This window comes from Macaca nemestrina, chromosome 12 (assembly GCF_043159975.1).
Source record: "Macaca nemestrina isolate mMacNem1 chromosome 12, mMacNem.hap1, whole genome shotgun sequence".
Taxonomy (NCBI): Eukaryota; Metazoa; Chordata; class Mammalia; order Primates; family Cercopithecidae; genus Macaca; species Macaca nemestrina.
In genome coordinates this window covers 8,341,970-8,361,219 of record NC_092136.1, presented here as the reverse complement: position 1 = coordinate 8,361,219, position 19,250 = coordinate 8,341,970, and the positions used below count along the sequence as shown (strand labels likewise).

Sequence of the window (19,250 nt, the reverse complement as noted above, 5' to 3'; positions counted from 1 at the left end):
TGAATTGATGGTGTGGGACAGCGAGAGGTGGATGCTAGGCAGGCAAGAATCCCTGCCAGTATCTGCCTCTGTCCCCAAAGACCACGGGGAGTTGGGGTGGGGAGTGGGCGGCAAGGTGGGCCCCCAGTGCAGGTGCGGCTGAGGGAAAAGGGGCCTGAGTTTATTTTTGAGACTAAAAGACACAAATACTGTCACCAGAAACATTGTTCCTTTTTCCCAGTAATCATTTATTGGGCGCCTCTTGAACGGCAGGTGATGCGAGACTGAAAAAGATCAAGTCCCTGCTCACATTTTTGGGATGCAGGTAGGAAGAAAGGGCAAGAAAGACTTATCAAACGGTGGAGATTCGAATGTATTATGGGAACTCTAAGAAAGGAAAGGAAAGCGGGAGAAAGCTTAGTGAAGACGACATTTGAGCCGGCTTGGAAGGTGGAAAAGGGGGCTTTAGTGTCGCCCTTCCCCCAGGTCGGCAGCTGGAGCTCAGCCCGGGCGGGCCCGCTCCTCTCCTGGCTCGGATCCCCTTTCAGCCCATTCATCCGGGCCTGGGCCGGGGGTGGGCGGGCAGACAATCAGACACTGTTTTATCCCGGGCATTGGCTCCAGCCTCCCGCTTGGCGCCCGCAACGCGGAGCCGCCGGGGAAATGAGTCTCTCGGGACTCCCTGGGAGCGTAAGAGTCCGAGGCTCTGACCGGGGAGCCGGGCCGGAAGGCTTGACAGCCTGCGCTCCCGCAGGTGAGGCGCAGAAAACACTCCCTCGGGGCAGGGCCAGCCTTCCCCGCAGCCCCGCCCTCCGGCCCGCCGCCGGCCTTCTGGGCCGTAGCCTGGCGCAGGGCCGGCAGAGACCGAGACCTGCGCACTACAACTCCCAGGAGGCCTAGCGACCAGACGGCCGAGGGGCCACTGGAGAAAGGGGCGTCTGCGGCGAATCCCGTCGCCTAGCGTACCGCAGCGGGTGGGCCTCCGTGCGCGTCGCCTCCCAACCAGAGAGGACGTGGCGTACGGCGCCGCCGGAAGTTCCGGAAAGTGGGCCCAGAGGCCGGCCCGAGCTTCCGGGTTGGTCGCGCGCCTTGCTGCGGCCAAGATGGCGACCGAGCATCCCGAGCCTCCCAAAGCGGAATTGCAGCTGCCGCCGCCGCCACCTCCAGGCCACTATGGCGCCTGGGCTGCCCAGGAGCTTCAGGCCAAGTTGGCAGAGATCGGAGCTCCGATCCAGGGTGAGGAACACAGAAAGTCGAGGGACCTTTACGGGCCTGCGGAGAAGCGGAGCCTGGTTACCCGGGAGACCCGGGCGCGAGGGGCGGAGGCGGGCAGCTGGGGTCTGACCTGGCCGGGCTTGCCTGCTCCATTGATCGTGTACTTTGCCCCGCAGGTAATCGCGAGGAGCTGGTGGAGCGGCTGCAGACCTACACCCGCCAGGTAGGTGTTGGCGGCGGGACGTCGGGATAGGCCGAGCTTCTCCAGGAGACCTTATATACCCCATCACGGCTCGGTCTTCATTCTTTCTTTATCTTGGCACAGCAAGGCGGAGGCTTGCCCTTTTTGGCTTGTTCTTGCCTTTGCCAGCTTAGTTGTAATTTCTTGTATCCATCTTGGTCCTCTTCAGTGCCCAGCCGGAGCGCTGGCAGACAGGCACTGGATACGTTTTGTTAAATGAATTGGGAGAGATCGTCGATTAGTGAAACAGCTAGTTTTGGACTGACCTAGAGTCCTTTCTCTTTTGCAGACTGGCATCGTGCTGAATCGGCCGGTTTTGAGAGGGGAAGATGGGGACAAAGCCGCTCCACCTCCCTTGTCAGCGCAGGTAGGGAGGTTCTTCCATTTTTTAAGATTCTATCTGCTGATCCTTTTGTAGTTCATGAGCATGATGATTCGGTGTTCGCGTGCATGTGTGAGACGTCACACCCTTGCACATCTCGCCTGACCTGAGTGGGGAATAGAAAGATTCCATCTGTTCAGGGTAGCCCTTCCTCTCACTTGCAGTGTACTTGAGATGCAACTGACTGACTGGGCAAGGAGGTACTGCCATGACAGAATTGTGAGCTCTTCAGTTCTCTCTTTGATGCTGATACTTGCCTCCTTTTCCACTGTCTGCTTCTCCAAATTCTACCTGTCATTCAAGATTCAGCTTGTGGCCAGGTGCAGTGGCACATGCCCGTAATCCCACCACTTTGGGATGCTTAGATGGGAGGATCACTGGAAGCCAGGGTTCGAGACCAGCCTGGGCAACACAGTGAGACTCTTGTTACTACAGAAAATTTTTAAAAATTAGCTGGGCACGGCAGCACATGCCTATAAAGTCCAAGCTACTCTCTAAGCTGAGGCTCAAGGATTGCTTGAGCCCTGAGGTTCAAGGCTGCAATGAGCTCTGGTTGCGCCACTGTACTCCATGTACTCCATCCTGGGTGACAGAATGAGACTTTACTTCTCTGAAAAAAAAAAAAAAAAAAAGGTTGGGGGGTGATGGGGCAGGGGCTGGGAGATTGTCAGGAAAAATAGCAAATGCACGCCAGAATTAATACCTAGGCAGTGGGTTGATAGGTGCAGCAAACCACCATGGCACACATTTACCAATGTAACAAACTTGCACATCCTGCACGTGTGCCCCATAACTTACAATAAAACAAAATAAAATAAAAAAATAGGGGGAAAAAAAAGAGGCAGGGGATGGTGGCTCATGTCTGTAATCTTAACACTTTGGGAGGCCAAGGCGGGTGGATCGCCTGTGATCAGGAGTTTGAAACCAGCCTGGCCAACATGGTGAAACTGTCTCTACTAAAAATACAAAAATTAGCTGGGCGTGGTGGCACATGTCTGTAATCCCAGCTACTTGGGAGGCTGAGGCAGGAGAATCTCTTGAACCCAGGAGGCGGAGGTTGCAGTGAGCCAGTGAGCCGAGATCAGGCCACTGCACTCCAGCCTGGGCGATAGAGCAAGACTGTCTCAAAAAAAAAAAAAAAAAAAAGAGAGAGGCAGGGCGTGGTGGCTCACGCCTGTAATCCCAGCACTTTGGGAGGCGGAGGCGGGCAATCACTTGAGGTCATGAGTTCGAGACCAGCCTGGCCAACATAGTGAAACCTCGTCTTTCCTAAAAATACAAAAATTAGCCGGGCATCGTGGCAGGCGCCTGTAATCCCAGCTACTTGGGAGGCTGAAGCATGAGAATTGCTTGAACCTGGAAAGCAAAGGTTGCAGTGAGCTGAGATTGCACCATTGCGTTCCAGCCTGGGTGACAGACTCTATCTCAAAAAAAAAAAAAAAAAAAAAAGGCCGGGCGCGGTGGCTCACGCCTGTAATCCCAGCACTTTGGGAGGCCGAGGCGGGCGGATCACAAGGTCAGGAGATCGAGACCACGGTGAAACCCCGTCTCTACTAAAAATACAAAAAATTAGCCGGGCGCAGTTGTGGGCGCCTGTAGTCCCAGCTACTCGGGAGGCTGAGGCAGGAGAATGGCGTGAACCCGGGAGGCGGAGCTTGCAGTGAGCCGAGATCGCGCCACTGCACTCCAGCCTGGGCGACAGAGCGAGACTCCGTCTCAAAAAAAAAAATACAGCTTGAATACAAGGAAGCCCGACTTGTCCCTACCCAGCTGGAAGCAATCACCCTCTTCTTTGCCTGCCCCAGGAACAGTTCCCATGTTCTTTTGTGAGACATTGAGAGCTCCCTGATTTGATTTCATACTCCTTGCATTTAGCAGTCATTGGGGTTTGCATTGCCCTGGTACAGTGGTTCCTGTTTATTTAAGTCCTCTCAATTTCCATGTTGCTTCTGATCCAGGATTTGCCTCTTTTTCTCTAAAGCAGTGGCTCTGACCTAGGATCTATTGATCTCTGTGTGTAGAATGAGGAGTCCCTAGATGGCCTCAGAGGTGTCTTTGAGTCTCCTGGAATTGTATGCAGAGTCTGTATTCAGGATATCTTTCTGGAGAGAGTGGATAGCTTCTTGTGGTTGGTGCCGGAAGTTAACATTCTCATATCTTTATAGGGCTATGGAGCATTCTCTCTTACGAATTAGGAACTATGTGTCATTTGACTTAGAATCCCAGCTCCTGACTCAAAGTAGATCCCCCAGATATGTGCAGATGAGTAGATAAATGTTTCCTAATTTTATGATCATATTTTCTCCACAGCTCCCTGGAATTCCCATGCCACCACCACCTTTGGGACTCCCCCCTTTGCAGCCTCCTCCACCTCCCCCACCACCTCCACCAGGCCTTGGCCTTGGCTTTCCTATGGCCCACCCACCAAATTTGGGGCCCCCGCCTCCTCTCCGTGTGGGTGAGCCAGTGGCACTGTCAGAGGAGGAGCGGCTGAAGTTGGCTCAGCAGCAGGCAGCATTGCTGATGCAGCAGGAGGAACGTGCCAAGCAGGTAGGGCAGGTGGAAGCCCTGGCCTGGGCCTCATTAGGTCCCTGAAGGGGCAGTGGAGCCTTAAGAGAAAGCTGGGTCCTAGAACTAAGGCTTCTGGGAAGGTCGGGACTAAATATTGGAACATGGGCCCTTGACTGGAAGAGGATCTCAAGAAGCAAGAGTTGTGGCAGATTGGCCCGTTGGGTATTGGTGCTGGTATGAACTTGTTTTCTTTTTTAAGCAGGGAGATCATTCGCTGAAGGAACATGAGCTCTTGGAGCAGCAGAAGCGGGTAATACCCCTCCCCCTAACCTTTGACCTCATGGTCCAATCCATTGGCTGTCATTTGTATTGCTTCGAATGCACCAATCAAGTTTTGTTCCCAACTAAGTACTAGTGTCTTCCAAAGCATTCAATTTTTCTTGAAGTTCAGGAATTGACAGACTATGACCTGTGGCCTGTATGTGCATGGCCTGTGAGCTAAAAACAACTTTAAAATTTTTTAAGGATTATAAGAAAACCCAAACAAAAATATGTACCAGAGTCCATATGGTAATCCATAAAGCCTAAAGTATTTACCTTCTGACCTATTCAAAAAGAGCATGCTGACTTCTGCTCGCCTTACATGACATCATTCTAGATAGGACTCTGGGTAATTGAGTTATTTGTATTGGATTTAGACAAAATAGGACTGTAAGTCTGGGAATGTTATATAAGATATTTGGCCCCAGAGGTGCGTTGCATTAGTCATTACGCAGTGGATTACTCAGGAGTATTAAAAACTGAGCATTAAAAGCAACAAGTATGAGCTGGAGCTGGGCGTGGTGGCTCACACCTGTAATCCTAGCACTTTGGGAGGCTGAGGTGGGCAGATCGCTTGAGCTCAGGAGTTCGAGACCAGCCTGGCCAACATGATGAAACCCTGTCTCTATCAGAAATACAAAAATTAGCCAGGTGTGGTGGCGCATGCCTGTAGTCCTAGCTACTTGGAAGGCTGAGGTGGGAGGATGGCTTGAGCTGGGGAGGCAGAGGTTGCAGTGAGCTGAGATCATGCCACTGTACTCCAGCCTAGGCAACAGAGCCAGACCTTGTCTCAAAAAAAAAACCAAAAAAAACACAAGTCTCATCCTGTGGATAAAGTACTGTCTTTGCCCAGATTGTGCTGGATCTTGAGGGGTAGATATAAGAAAAGAGCTCAAAAGTTTCTAATGTATCTTTTGGGGAAGAAAACTCTCTGAAAAGTAGAAGGCACTGTTTGGCTCAATATGAAATTCCCTGCTTGGAAGCAGAAGTTTCCTGGGGTTTTCCTTGGTGTTATTTCTAGGGATTTTCCGTTGTGATGAGAGGGCTCCTCCATTTGGATTAGTAGCCTGGAAGTGTGGGGGTGGAGGGGATGTCAGCACCCAAGGGGTTTGTGATTGTTCTCCTTGGGCCCATTACCCGCTGAAAGAATGCATTTGCCAGGGGCTGCCTGCCAAACTAGTTTTCAGGCAGTGTCTACTCCCACTTCCCTCCCGTAGGCAGCTGTGTTATTGGAGCAGGAACGACAGCAGGAGATTGCCAAGATGGGCACCCCAGTCCCTCGGCCCCCACAAGACATGGGCCAGATTGGTGTGCGCACTCCTCTGGGTCCTCGAGGTGAGACCCTGGGATGGAGGGGAAGAGCAAGAAAAGTGATTTAGACATTTTTAAAAAGACTTTTAAAGTATTTATCACATTTAAAAAGAGCATATATAATAAACATACAGTTTAATGGTTTTTTACACACTGAACACACCCGTACAACCAGCACCTGGACCATGATCAGCACCCCGAAAGCCCCGCCAAACGCCCCCCTCCCCGCAGGTTCACCATCGCCCTTTTAGCAAGGGAGGGAATTTTGTATGTGAGTGTTTTGTCTCTTCTGACATTGGATTTCTTTTTCCCGTCTCTCAGTAGCTGCTCCAGTGGGCCCAGTGGGCCCCACTCCTACAGTTTTGCCCATGGGAGCCCCTGTTCCCCGGCCTCGTGGTCCCCCACCGCCCCCTGGAGATGAGAACAGAGAGGTGAGACTAACGATTTCCTCCTAGGTATAAGAGAGTGGTAGTTTAGGAGGGGACTATTTTTGGATTTTTAGAGAAGGGTTCTGTGAGAAGATGGGGGGACTTAAATTCCTGGGGGTAGTGGGGAGCCGTACTTATTTAAACTAAGGGTACAGCAGAGGGATTGGGGAGACATTACTGAGGCAGAGTCTTGGGGTCCCTCTGAGGAACACTGAACCTCACTGAGCCCAGTTGGTGTTGCCCACTCTCTGCTGCTTACATCACCTGGGCAGCAGCCTTTCTAGTCCAAGAGGTAGAAGCTGGTGGGAAAAGGGCACTGTGATTCGCCTTCTCTGACCGGTTGTCTCTGGCAGATGGATGACCCCTCTGTGGGCCCCAAGATCCCACAGGCTTTGGAGAAGATCCTGCAGCTGAAGGAGAGCCGCCAGGAAGAGATGAACTCTCAGCAGGGTGAGTGCCAGGCGTCCTGAGGCTGTAGCCACAGAACCTGGAGAGGCTGAGCTGAGTCCTCGTCCCTCTGTCCCTTTCCCTTGCCTCTTGGTAAAGGCAGGTTACTGTGAATGAGTGCAGGGCGCAGTGGCACCATGAAGACTCGTTATCACCTTCTTCCCTACAGAGGAAGAGGAAATGGAAACAGATGCTCGCTCATCCCTGGGCCAGTCAGCGTCAGAGACTGAGGAGGACACAGTGTCCGTATCTAAAAAGGAGGTAGGGGTTGGAGCTGAGTCTGGAAGGAAAGGCAGGAGATGGGACTTGGGTACGGAAATAACACAGTTTATAAGTGTTCAGTAAGTAATAGCTTCTGTTTTGTGCCAATTTCCACCCTCAGCATCTTACAGATATTTTTCATTTAATTGCTTTTGAGTTTCAAGTACTATGCATGCCTACATTTTACAGCTGAAAAAGCTGAGGTTCTGAGACGCACAGTAATTTACCCAAAGGCACACAGCTTGTGAGTGGCAGAACTTTGGAGTCTGCCTCCAAGGCCCCTTCGCAGCCACTTCATGAGATGGCCTCCGAAAAGCCTGACCGTTGAGCTGTGGGGGAGACCGGGGGAGGAGTTTAGGGGTTGGGGTGCTGGCACAGTACTTGGATTCCCTGACCCAGCTGGTTTTCCTCCTCCTGACAGAAAAACCGTAAGCGCAGGAACCGAAAGAAGAAGAAAAAGCCCCAGCGGGTGCGAGGGGTGTCCTCTGAGAGCTCTGGGGACCGGGAGAAAGACTCAACCCGATCCCGTGGCTCTGACTCCCCAGCAGCTGATGTTGAGATTGAGTATGTGACTGAAGAACCTGAAATTTACGAGCCCAACTTTATCTTCTTTAAGAGGATCTTTGAGGCTTTTAAGGTACAAGGAGAGCGTGCTCGGAAGGGGCAGTGCCAAACAGGGAAGGGGCTCAGAGGTGGGTGCGAGGCAGCAGTGAACAGGCATGTTTTTAGTGCTGGCTTTAGGAACTGGGAAGGGGCTCAGAGGGCAGGCGTTTCACCTTGTCTGCCTCCTCAGCTCACTGATGATGTGAAGAAGGAGAAGGAGAAGGAGCCAGAGAAACTTGACAAATTGGAGAACTCTGCAGCCCCCAAGAAGAAGGGATTTGAAGAGGAGCACAAGGACAGTGATGACGACAGCAGTGATGATGAGCAGGTCAGGCCCAACCCTCCTGGTGGGAAGCAGGGACTCTGGGCACAGGTGACTGAGATGCATCCAGAGAGGGACCATGGTGAACACTTGCAGAGCTTTGGGGGCTTAAGTTTGGGGTGGGTTGGGCAGTTTCATTCACATCTGAGTCCTGCTCAAAAGAGGTGATTGTTCTGTTCTAGGAAAAGAAGCCAGAAGCCCCCAAGCTGTCCAAGAAGAAGTTGCGCCGAATGAACCGCTTCACTGTGGCTGAACTCAAGCAGGTAAGCCCTGAGAGTATCCTGCAGGCCCTGGATCCCAGCTGGGAGACCACCTGGGGAGCCAGGGAGGTGAAAAGGAGTTCTTTGAAGGAGGTGTGAGTGATTTGGGTTTAGGTCCTTTGAGGAAGAAGAGCTTCAGAACTGAGAAGTCGGGGCTCTCAAGAACATGCATTACTATGTGTTTTCCAGCTGGTGGCACGGCCCGATGTTGTGGAGATGCACGATGTGACAGCGCAGGACCCTAAGCTCTTGGTTCACCTCAAGGCCACTCGGAACTCCGTGCCTGTGCCACGCCACTGGTGTTTTAAGCGCAAGTACCTGCAGGGCAAACGGGGTATTGAGAAGCCCCCCTTCGAGCTGCCAGACTTCATCAAACGCACAGGCATCCAGGAGATGCGAGAGGCCCTGCAGGAGAAGGTGAGAGCCTGCCCTCGGGTGTCCCCATCCTTCACAGCAGTGTGCTTCAAAATGGGAATATGGGTTGAAACCCACCTACCACCTACTTGTTACTTGTCTAATTATCCTTTTGTTTTCCTTCTCTGCTCTTCTTCCCCTCTGCCTTCACGTTGCCAGCTCACCTGGTGACTCCTTTCTCAGATGCACTTTGTGGCTAGGGATTCATGGTGGTTGTGTAACTTCTTAATTTTAAAGCTTTTAGTTAAATGCTCTGAACTCAGGAGGTACAAAAGAACACGGGGATGTCTCTGCCTTCCAGAGAAATGATGAGATTCATCTCTTGATGAGATGGTTTAAAAACTAGTTATTGATATACACAGCTGAGGCTGATATTGTGTAGTCTGTTTTGTTCAGCATGGATTATGTAATTTTGAAGAGTTTGAGCAGGAAGGATTTTGGTGACTTTCGGGGTGAGATAATTGAGGCTTCCCTTGATCTCTTTTGGAGTTGGGAGCTGGATTCTCTACATGAATTTGGTGAGTACTTGTTAAGGCTTGTCTTCTGCCATTCTCTACAGGAAGAACAGAAGACCATGAAGTCAAAAATGCGAGAGAAAGTTCGGCCTAAGATGGGCAAAATTGACATCGACTACCAGAAACTGCATGATGCCTTCTTCAAGTGGCAGACCAAGCCAAAGCTGACCATCCATGGGGACCTGTACTATGAGGTTTGGGAGGGGGCTGGGAGGTCAGGCCGGGCCTTGGGGTTGAGACTGTCTAGGGCTTTTTTTTTTGAGACGGAGTCTCGCTCTGTCGCCCAGGCTGGAGTGCACTGGCGCGATCTCCACTCACTGCAAGCTCTGCCTCCTGGGTTCACGCCATTCTCCTGCCTCAGCCTCCCGAGTAGCTGGGACTACAGGCGCCCACCACCTCGCCTGGCTAATTTTTGTATTTTTAGTCGAGACGGGGTTTCACCATGTTAGCCAGGGTGGTCTCGATCTCCTGACCTTGTGATCCGCCCGCCTCGGCCTCCCAAAGTGCTGGGATTACAGGCGTGAGCCACCGCGCTTGGCCTTTTTTTTTTTTTTTTTTTTTTTAAATATGAGGTCTCACCCTGTTACCCAGGCTGGAGTGCAGTGGTATGATCTTGCTTCACTGTAGCCTCTGCCTCCTGGGCTCAAGCAGTCCTCCCATCTCAGCCCCCCGAGTAGCTGGGACCACAGACACACCACACCCAGCTAATTTTTTGTATTTTTGGTAGAGACAGGGTTTTGCTATGTTGCCCAGGCTAGTCTCAAACTCCTGAGCTCAAGTGATCCACCCGCCTCAGCCTCCCAAAGTGCTGGGTTTACAGGCATGAACCACCGCACCTGGCCCAGGAGGGCTTCTGAAGCAATTACAATAGTTCCTCAGCCTTAGAATTGCCCATTGACTACCCTTGGATGAGATGGAATTTAAATTGAGGTCCTATTTGGAGGAGAGATGCAGATCTGGTGGCTTCTTTCCCTGATAGACTCTTCATATCCTGTCTTAGAAGTGATAATGGTGGTGGGTGGTTTAGGGATGGAGGGGCCAAGGGACAGTTGCTTTTAGGAAACTTTTAATATTGGGGGTGGTAGAGAAGTTGGTATTTTTTTTTCCTGATCCTTGAAATCGTAGTCCCCTTGATGTCATGGAATTTATGAGGTGGAAGAATTTTGCAGATCATCCTGTCGAGTGCCCTCGTTTTACAGATGAGAAGGCAGGTCCTAACGTTGGCTGTGTTCTCATAGTGGGTTATTGACAGCACTGGGAGTCTGGCCTGGTTTTTTTTTTTTTTTTTTTTTTTTTTGAGATGGAGTCTCGCTCTGTCGCCCAGGCTGGAGTGCAGTGGTGCGATCTCGGCTCACTGCAAGCTCTGCCTCCCGGGTTCACGCCATTCTCCTGCCTCAGCCTCCCGAGTAGCTGGGACTACAGGCGCCCACAACCGCGCCCGGCTAATTTTTTGTATTTTTAGTAGAGACGGGGTTTCACCGTGGTCTCGATCTCCTGACCTTGTGATCCGCCCGCCTCGGCCTCCCAAAGTGCTGGGATTACAGGCGTGAGCCACCGCGCCCGGCACTGGCCTGGTTTTTATTCCTTCCCCGACTTTGGCCAGGGAAAGAAGTGATGAGAATCAGAGTGGGAGCCAGGTAGCCCTCACTGGGATTTTATATCAGATGTGGGTTAGGTCTTCTCGCCTTTGTTTTCACGTCGTCTTGCCATTGTGCTCCCACTGAGTGTCTGGGTCTGCAATGTAGCATGCTCTGTTTTTCCCTCAGGGGAAGGAGTTCGAGACACGACTGAAGGAGAAGAAGCCAGGAGATCTGTCTGATGAGCTAAGGATTTCCTTGGGGATGCCAGTAGGACCAGTGAGTGTCAGTTAGCTGTCTGGGGGAGCAGCGAAGTGGGTGGGGATTGGAGCGGAAGGCAGTGACAGGGATACGGTTTGGCAGATGGTATCCTGTTCTCTTTTTCCTGCAGAATGCCCACAAGGTCCCTCCCCCGTGGCTGATTGCCATGCAGCGATACGGACCACCCCCATCGTATCCCAACCTGAAAATCCCTGGGCTGAACTCCCCCATCCCTGAGGTGAGCATTGTCCTTTCATTCATTCTTGGCTGTTTCTGCTTTTGAACTGGAAGGTGATTTTTTTGTTTTCCTTCTCTAACTCCACCATGTGTTTCTTTATTTAAAAAAATTTTTATTGACACATAATATTTGTCATATACCATGGGTATGTGTGGAAAAAACAAGTAATGGTTTTTGTTTTTTAAAAAACTGACATGCTCATCATAAAATATTCAGTCAGAATTGACAAGTACAAAGATGAAAGCAAGTCACAATTTTACCACTCAGAAATAGCCAAATTCACTATTTGGTGAATGTGTTTCCAGATATGTCTCTGAATATAAGAATGGCCAGAGAGAAATAATTTTATCTTAGCCAGATGTGGTGTCTCAACACCTGTAATCCCAGCACTTTGGGAGGCTGAGGTGGGAGGATCCCTTGGGGCCAGGAGTTTAAGACTAGCCTGGGCAACATAGTGAAACCGCATCTCTACTTTAAAAAAAAAAAAAAGAAAAGAAATAATTTTTTTTTTTTTAGTTTCACTTCAATCTATCAGAAATAATTTTATCTCAAGAATGTCTTCAAATTTATTCTTATTTTAAAGTAATCATTAAAAAAATTGACAGATAAGAGTCATTAAAGTAAAAAAGTAGTATTGTTAAACTTTAGATAGAAACTTCCGCCCCTTAAGATAAATAGATTCTGAACAAGCTAGCCTTCCAAAGTTAGGAAAACTCAGTAAGAAATTGAAGTCATGTTTTCAACGTACGTATTTTGGTTTCAGACAGCAGAGACTCTGCCATGACAGAAGAGGTTATTAGCATACTTTCTGCCTCCTGTCTCCTTATCCTGTTGCCTCCAGATTTTAGTTGTTTATTAATTTTGGTTTCTAATGCTTCATAACATTTAATTTTATTCTGCAGTCATAATTTCCGGAGTTCCCAAGTGTCAGCTCTGTACTTTTGAGTGTGCCTTTTCTCTAGGGCTTCAGAATTTCTTTTGCAGCTAAGGAGTGAACTGGTTGTGCTCACTGTCTTGCAGAGCTGTTCCTTTGGGTACCATGCTGGTGGCTGGGGCAAACCTCCGGTGGATGAGACTGGGAAACCGCTCTATGGGGATGTGTTTGGAACCAATGCTGCTGAATTTCAGGTATGGGCTATGTACTGGCGATCTTGGTTTTACTTAACATCATGAAGGTTAGAGATTGTTGGTTTATAGCTTCATTATCAGGGAGTTGCGTGTTCTGACACAGCAGAGCCTGGAAAAGGGCAAACATTTTCCCGAGATGTTAACGCAAGCCCCTCACTGGAATTTGAGCTCTAGGTAGGTAGGGATTATTGTCTGTGTGTTGACTCTTAACACCCCTTCAGCTTAAAACAGCCTGGTACATAACAGGTACTTAGAAAACATTTGTTGACTGATTAAGTGATTTCTTTCAGACCAAGACTGAGGAGGAAGAGATTGATCGGACCCCTTGGGGGGAACTGGAACCATCTGATGAAGAATCCTCAGAAGAAGAGGAAGAGGAAGAAAGTGATGAAGACAAACCAGATGAGACAGGCTTTATTACCCCTGCAGACAGGTGGGGGAAGCAGAGAGTGCCTCTTGGAAATGGCTTATCTTTGGGGGCCTTCTCTTTACTCCAGAGCTTGTTCCTCTCTTCACAGTGGCCTCATCACTCCTGGAGGCTTCTCATCAGTGCCTGCTGGAATGGAGACCCCTGAACTCATTGAGCTGAGGAAGAAGAAGATCGAGGAGGCGATGGATGGGTGAGGGTGCCAGACAGGGCTTCACTTCCCGTTGGCTGACTGGCTGACTGTTGTTCCTTTCTCCCCCATCCCTTTTTAAAAAATTATTGAACCAACTCTGCCAGGCGATACTCCAGGCAGGGAGGAGTCAGCAGTTGAGGTAAACTGGTAATCAGAGAACAAGATACTTTCAGATGTAGATAAGGATGCTCAAGCAGAGGAAACTGGGTAATGGGATGGGGTGGCAGGGAGGCCTTTGGGAAGGCCTCATTGGGGAGGTGGTGCTTGAACTGAGACCCGAATGGAAAAGCGCCAGCCACAGGATCATCTGGATCAGAAGTAACAGTAAGTGCAAGCAAGTGCAAAGGCCCTGAGACAGGGATGCGCTAGTATTTTGAAGCTCCATTTTTAGGTACTTGAATGTGTGGTGTTGTTAGGTCTTCATGAATTGACCCCTTTATCATGAAATGACCCTCTCTTTATCCATTCTGCTCTTTGTTCCCTTTTTCCTGTTTTTATACCTTCTTTTGGATTACTTGAACAATTTCTATGATTCCATTTTATCTCCAGTGTTGGTTAATTAGCTGTTAAGTTTTTGCTTTGTTATTTTAGTGGGTGCTCTGGGGTTTATCGTAGATCATGTCTATATCAGGATCTAGCTTCTCTTTTTTTTTTTTTTTTTTTTGAGACGGAGTCTCGCTCTGTCACCCAGGCTGGAGTGCAGTGGCCGGATCTCAGCTCACTGCAAGCTCCGCCTCCCGGGTTCACGCCATTCTCCTGCCTCAGCCTCCCGAGTAGCTGGGACTACAGGCGCCCGCCACCTCGTCCGGCTAGTTTTTTTGTATTTTTAGTAGAGACGGGGTTTCACCATGTTAGCCAGGATGGTCTCGATCTCCTGACCTTGTGATCCGCCCGTCTCGGCCTCCCAAAGTGCTGGGATTACAGGCTTGAGCCACCGCGCCCGGCAGGATCTAGCTTCTCTTGATGTCACACTGCTTCCAGATGGCATTAAGAGCCGCGATAGTGTACTTCGCTCTCCGCCCAACTTTGCACTGTGTTATCATGTATTTACATGTTATAAATCCTGTACTGTATAGTTATTATTTTTGTTTAAATGGTCAGTTATCTTTTAGGGAGGTTTAAATAAGAATCATGCATGAAGCCATGTAGTTACCATTTTTGTTTCTTTCATTTCTTTGTGTAGATACAGGTTTCTATCTGATATCATTTTTCCTCTGCCTGAAGGGCTTCCTTTAGTGTTTCTTTAGGGGTCATGGTGGCTTACGCCTGTCATCTCAGCACTTTGGGAGAAGGCTGAGGTGGTAGATTGCTAGAGTCCAGGAATTTTGAGACCAGCCTGGGCAACATAGTGAGACCCCATTTCTACAAAACAAACATTTCTTATATTGTGGGTCTGCTGGTTTTGAATTCGTTCACCTTGGGTAGTCTTAAAAATTCTTTATTTGGCCTTCATTTTTGAAAGATCTTTGCCAGGTATAGGATTCTAGGTTGACAATTTTTTTTCTTTCAATACTTTTTTTTTTTCTTTTTTGAAATGGAGTCTCGCTATGTCACCCAGGCTGGAGTGCAGTGGTGTGATCTTGGCTCACTGCAATCTCCACCTCCTGGGTTCAAGCGATTCTGCTTCAGCCTCCTGAGTAGCTGGGATTACGTGTGCATGCCACCACATCCAGCTAATTTTTATATTTTTGTAGGGATGGGGTTTTGCCATGTTGCCCAGGCTGGTCTCGAGCTCCTGGCTTCAAGTGATCCACCTGCCTTGGCCTCCCAGAGTGTTGGGATTATAGGCGTTAGCCACCACATCAACCTTCTTTCAGTACTTTTAAGATGTTGCTCCAGTGTCTGTCTTCTTTCTTGCATTGTTTCTGGTGAGAAAGCTGCTGTCATTCTTATGTTTGTTCCTGTGTACATAATGTGTCATTTTTATTTGGCTGTTTTTAAGATTTTATCGCTAGTTCTAACAATTTGACTGCAATGTGCCTAGGTGTAGTTTCCGAGTGTTCCTTTGCTTGGGGTTTTTAAAGCATCTTAGATCTGGGTTTTTAGTTTTTATTAATTTGGGGGAAATTTTGGTCATGATTTCTCCAAATATTTTCTCTGTTCCCTTCTCTTTCCTCTCACCTTATTCCTCTGTTAAGTTGTCCCACTGCTCACTGATGCTTTTAATTTTTTTTTTTTTTTTTTTTTTTTTGAGACGGAGTCTTGCTCTGTTGCCCAGGCTGGAGTGCAGTGGCCGGATCTCGGCTCACTGCAAGCTCTGCCTCCCGGGTTCACGCCATTCTCCTGCCTCAGCCTCCCGAGTAGCTGGGACTACAGGCGCCCGCCACCTCGCCCAGCTAGTTTTTTGTAATTTTTAGTAGAGACGGGGTTTCACCGTGTTAGCCAGGATGGTCTCTATCTCCTGACCTCGTGATCCGCCCGTCTCGGCCTCCCAAAGTGCTGGGATTACAGGCTTGAGCCACTGCACCCGGCCGATGCTTTTCATTTTTAAAGAAATTCTTCTCTCTTTGTATTTCACTTTAGAAAATTTCTATTGCTATGTGTTCAAGTTTACTATTATTTTCTTCTGTAATTTCTGGTCTAACAGTAATCCCATACAATATAATTCTCCTTTCTAGAAGTTTGATTTCAGGTCTTTTAAATCTATTCTTTCTCTCTTAACTTTTTGAACATGTGGAATGCAGTTATAACAATATTTTATTTTTATTTTATCTTATTTTATTTTATGATGGAGTCTTACCCTGTTGCCTAGCCTGGAGTGCAGTGGCATAATCTCGGCTTACGGCAACCTCTGCTGCCCAGGTTCAAGCGATTCTTGTGCCGCAGCCTCCCAAGTAGCTGGGACTACAGGTGTGTGCCACCACACCCAGCTACTTTTTTTGTATTTTTAGTAGAGACAGGGTTTCACCATGTTGACCGAGCTGTTCTTGAACTCCTCAGGTGATCCGCCTGTCTCAGCCTCCCAAAGTGCTGGGATTATAGGCATGAGCCACCACACCTGGCTGTGACAACATTTTAATGTATTGTCTGCTAACTCTAACATCTGTGCCATTTCTGGGTTGATTGCCATTAGTGGATTCATTTTCCTCATATGGATTGTATTTTCCTACTCTTTTGCATGCCTGGTAATTTTTTTTTTCTTTTCCTTTTTTCTTTTGGGAGAGGTTCTCACTGTGTTGCCCAGGCTGGTCTTGAACTTCTGAGCTCAAGCAGTCCTCCTGCCTCAGCTTCCCAAAGTGCTGGGATTACAGGTGTGAGCCACCAGACCTGTCCAGTGCCTGGTAATTTTTTACTGAATGCTAGGCTTTGTGAAATTTACCTTGTTGGGTCCATGATATTTTTGTATTCCTGTAGATTTTCTTCAGCTCATTCAGGAATATAGTTATATGGAGCTAGTTTGATCCTTTCAGGTCTTGTTTTTGGGGTTCTTGAGGCAGGACTGAAGCAGTCCTCCCCACCGTGAGGCACAAGTGCCTGTGGACTCTACCCACCGCCCTGTGATCAGGAGGTTTTTCCGTCTGGCTAGTGGGAGTTGCACTATTCCCAGTTCTGAGTGAGCAGCAGGTGCTGTTACGAATCCTTTCGGGTGCTTCTTTCCCTGTCCTTGGTAGGCATGTGCTGCTTAGTACTCCCCTGCATACTCGAGGACCTTCTCTAGGTCTCTTGAGTTCTCTCTCAGCTCTTTTCTTCAGTACTCTATCCTGTGAACTCTAGCTGCCTTGATCTCCCTGGACTTTCAGCTTCATCCTCCCAACTCATGGAGTCCTCAGGGCTCTCCATGCGTCTTCCCTCTGTTCTGTGGCCTGCAAACTCTTGGTGCAGTATGCTGGGGCAGTTGAAGGGCTCATTGCATTTGTTTCCTATCTTGCAGGAATCACTGTGCTTTGTTGCCCCATGTCTAGTGTCTTGAAAACCACTGTTTCATATATTTTGCCCATTTTTTGGTTGTTTCAGGCAGGAGGGTGTATCTGGTTCCTGTTGCTCCTTGTCAGGAAGCAGAAGTCTCAAGCTTTGCATATTCAAGGAAGAAAAATAAAGAAGGGTACTGTGGACAGAGTATAGTGAGGAGGGCTTGGGTAAGGGATCAGGCTATGAACCCTTTAGGTCATGGTAAGGAGTTTAGATTTTATTCAGATAATGATCAGAAGCCTCAGAGGGTTTTGAGCAAAGGTCTGACAGGACCTGCAATCCATTTTAAGCCATTTTCTCTGGCTCTTGTGTGGAGAATAGATTGTCACCTCTTCTAGTGGGAGAGGTGGAGATGATGGACACAGTCTGGGGTAATAGTGGTAGAGGTACTCTTATTCCTAGTGTAATCCTTGAAATTAGTGGTGAAACTGGCTGTGGATGGCTCTTGCGTCGGAAGGCCTGAAGTGTGAATTACGTACATGAGAACTCAAGGCATGACATTCTTCGGGTGGGAACTGTTGTTGCCTGCTCTCTCTTGCTAGCTTCTCTGTACCAAAGTTCTCTTGGAAACTTTGAGCCTCTCTGACCTTTTGACCCTTCTGTACATGTGGGAGTCCTGGTCTGTGATCCCCTAACTTGGTTTAGGGGGCCCCTTAGCTCCATCTGTGTTCCCTGGAGTCAGCACTGTGCCACCCTCCCCTTCCCCCTGCCCAATTATTTTCTGTCATGGGCCTCCATGAACTGCAGAGGCTGCATCCTTGGGGAGCTCAGAAGCTCTCCAAGGCGCTGAGTGGAGGTGCCACCTGTATCTTTTGTTTCTGCTTCTGGAGACCCTTTTGTCCCTTCCTTTTTGGGCCTGATCCCATTGTCCTTCACAGAAGTGAGACACCTCAGCTCTTCACCGTGTTGCCAGAGAAGAGAACAGCCACTGTTGGGGGAGCCATGATGGGATCAACCCACATTTATGATATGTCCACGGTGAGTACTTGGAGGACACACTGCTTTTGGAGGCTGAGAAGGGCGGCAGAAGCTAGGGCTTCTCTGACTCTCTTTGGAGGTGACAAGGCCCTGATCTCCTTTCCAGGTTATGAGCCGGAAGGGCCCAGCTCCTGAACTGCAAGGTGTGGAAGTGGCGCTGGCGCCTGAGGAGTTGGAGCTTGATCCTATGGCCATGACCCAGAAGTATGAGGAGCATGTGCGGGAGCAGCAGGCTCAAGTAGAGAAGGAGGACTTCAGCGACATGGTGGCTGAGCATGCTGCCAAACAGAAGGTAGGCGCTTCCAGGGGCGCTGGGCTGGGTGAGAGCCAGGGACCCTGGCCTGCCGTTTTCAGTGGTGTGGTGCCCTCTAGTGGTGAGAGTGAGGGTGGCCTCTGCTTGCTGCCCTGTGCGCTTAGATTTGGAAGTCTTAGAAATCCTCCAGTGGGCTGCCCTCTTTAAGGACGATGAGGGGGAGGAACTCAGCCAAGTCTGAGAGGGAGCTCGAAGAGAATCCAGATTCAGCACCTTTCCCACAGACTTCTATGTCTATGTCAGGCTGCCCACCCTTGTTTTGGGGGTCTGGGGGTGGTTCAACCTGTTATAACCTGTGTCTTTTTCTCCCTATACAGCAAAAGAAACGGAAAGCTCAGCCCCAGGACAGCCGTGGGGGCAGCAAGAAATACAAAGAGTTCAAGTTTTAGGTCCCCTCATGCTGGCCCTTTTTTTGGCCCTCCGTCTGGATGCCTGGGCTTCACAAAAGAGCCATCTCTCCCGCAGTTCCCAAGGACTTGTCATTTCATGTTCTTATTTTAGACCTGTTTTGTAAATAAAGCTGTTTCCCAAGGAAAGAGATGAATATGTAACACTCCTGATCCTCCCTCATCTCCTTTTAGCCCCTTCTTGCAAAAGGACTAAAATAGCCTCTTTCTACAATCACTGGGCTGCCCCAGTAACCACGAACATGAACTGGGATCAGATGGCGCAGTTGACTGGTGGTGACGCCAACCCCGGGCTGAAATCTGTGTTTCACCACTGCCCTGCTTTGTAGGAAGGCTTGGGGGAAGTACCTCTAGTTCTGGTTTGACCTTACTACTTTGTCCTTGGGGAGTAAAAATAGCCAGCTTAGCGCCCTAGCGTGGCGGAGGAAGTAACAGTGGGCTTGGGAAGTAGGCCAGGGCAGGCCTTCCCAATTGACCTTGTGACCAGAAGTCCAAGTCCTTACCTGTGTGAGAACTTAGCTCAAAAGCTAAATTGTCCTGAGTCCATGCGAGCCCTTGGCTTCAAGCAACACTAGTCGCTGGGATTTGGGGTTTGTGTGTGGGATGGGG

At 49.3% G+C, this 19,250-nt stretch overlaps 1 protein-coding gene and 1 pseudogene across 3 annotated transcripts; both read left to right on the top strand.

Moving 5' to 3' along the window:
* Window positions 1-1,049: 1,049 nt before the first annotated feature.
* Window positions 1,050-18,770, top strand: LOC105469616 (splicing factor 3b subunit 2). 3 transcript variants are annotated; one of them, XM_011720914.3, is made up of 22 exons: window positions 1,050-1,215; window positions 1,371-1,417; window positions 1,725-1,802; window positions 4,128-4,367; window positions 4,588-4,638; window positions 5,867-5,984; window positions 6,282-6,391; window positions 6,742-6,838; window positions 7,005-7,096; window positions 7,518-7,733; window positions 7,890-8,027; window positions 8,204-8,284; window positions 8,471-8,698; window positions 9,255-9,404; window positions 10,977-11,066; window positions 11,179-11,286; window positions 12,307-12,414; window positions 12,705-12,847; window positions 12,933-13,034; window positions 17,822-17,921; window positions 18,028-18,213; window positions 18,552-18,770. In XM_011720914.3, exons 1-22 carry the CDS (start codon window positions 1,083-1,085, stop codon window positions 18,621-18,623), a joined length of 2,688 nt encoding a protein of 895 aa, XP_011719216.1. In that variant the 5' UTR covers window positions 1,050-1,082; the 3' UTR covers window positions 18,624-18,770. The 3 variants fall into 3 exon arrangements, with proteins under 3 accessions (XP_011719216.1, XP_011719218.1, XP_011719217.1); XM_011720916.3 differs by having other exon boundaries at window positions 1,052-1,215; window positions 4,591-4,638; XM_011720915.3 differs by having other exon boundaries at window positions 1,052-1,215; window positions 6,285-6,391.
* Window positions 1,842-1,924, top strand: LOC112424614 (small nucleolar RNA U13; annotated as a pseudogene).
* Window positions 18,771-19,250: the final 480 nt, after the last annotated feature.

Bases quoted from the DNA above. Each gene is read 5' to 3' on its own strand.
- LOC105469616 (XM_011720914.3), top strand. From the start codon at position 1,083: ATGGCGACCGAGCATCCCGAGCCTCCCAAAGCGGAATTGCAGCTGCCG. The intron at 6,392-6,741 runs GTGAGACTAACG...TGTCTCTGGCAG, and splicing joins CTGGAGATGAGAACAGAGAG to ATGGATGACCCCTCTGTGGG. The intron at 7,734-7,889 runs GTACAAGGAGAG...CTGCCTCCTCAG, and splicing joins GGATCTTTGAGGCTTTTAAG to CTCACTGATGATGTGAAGAA.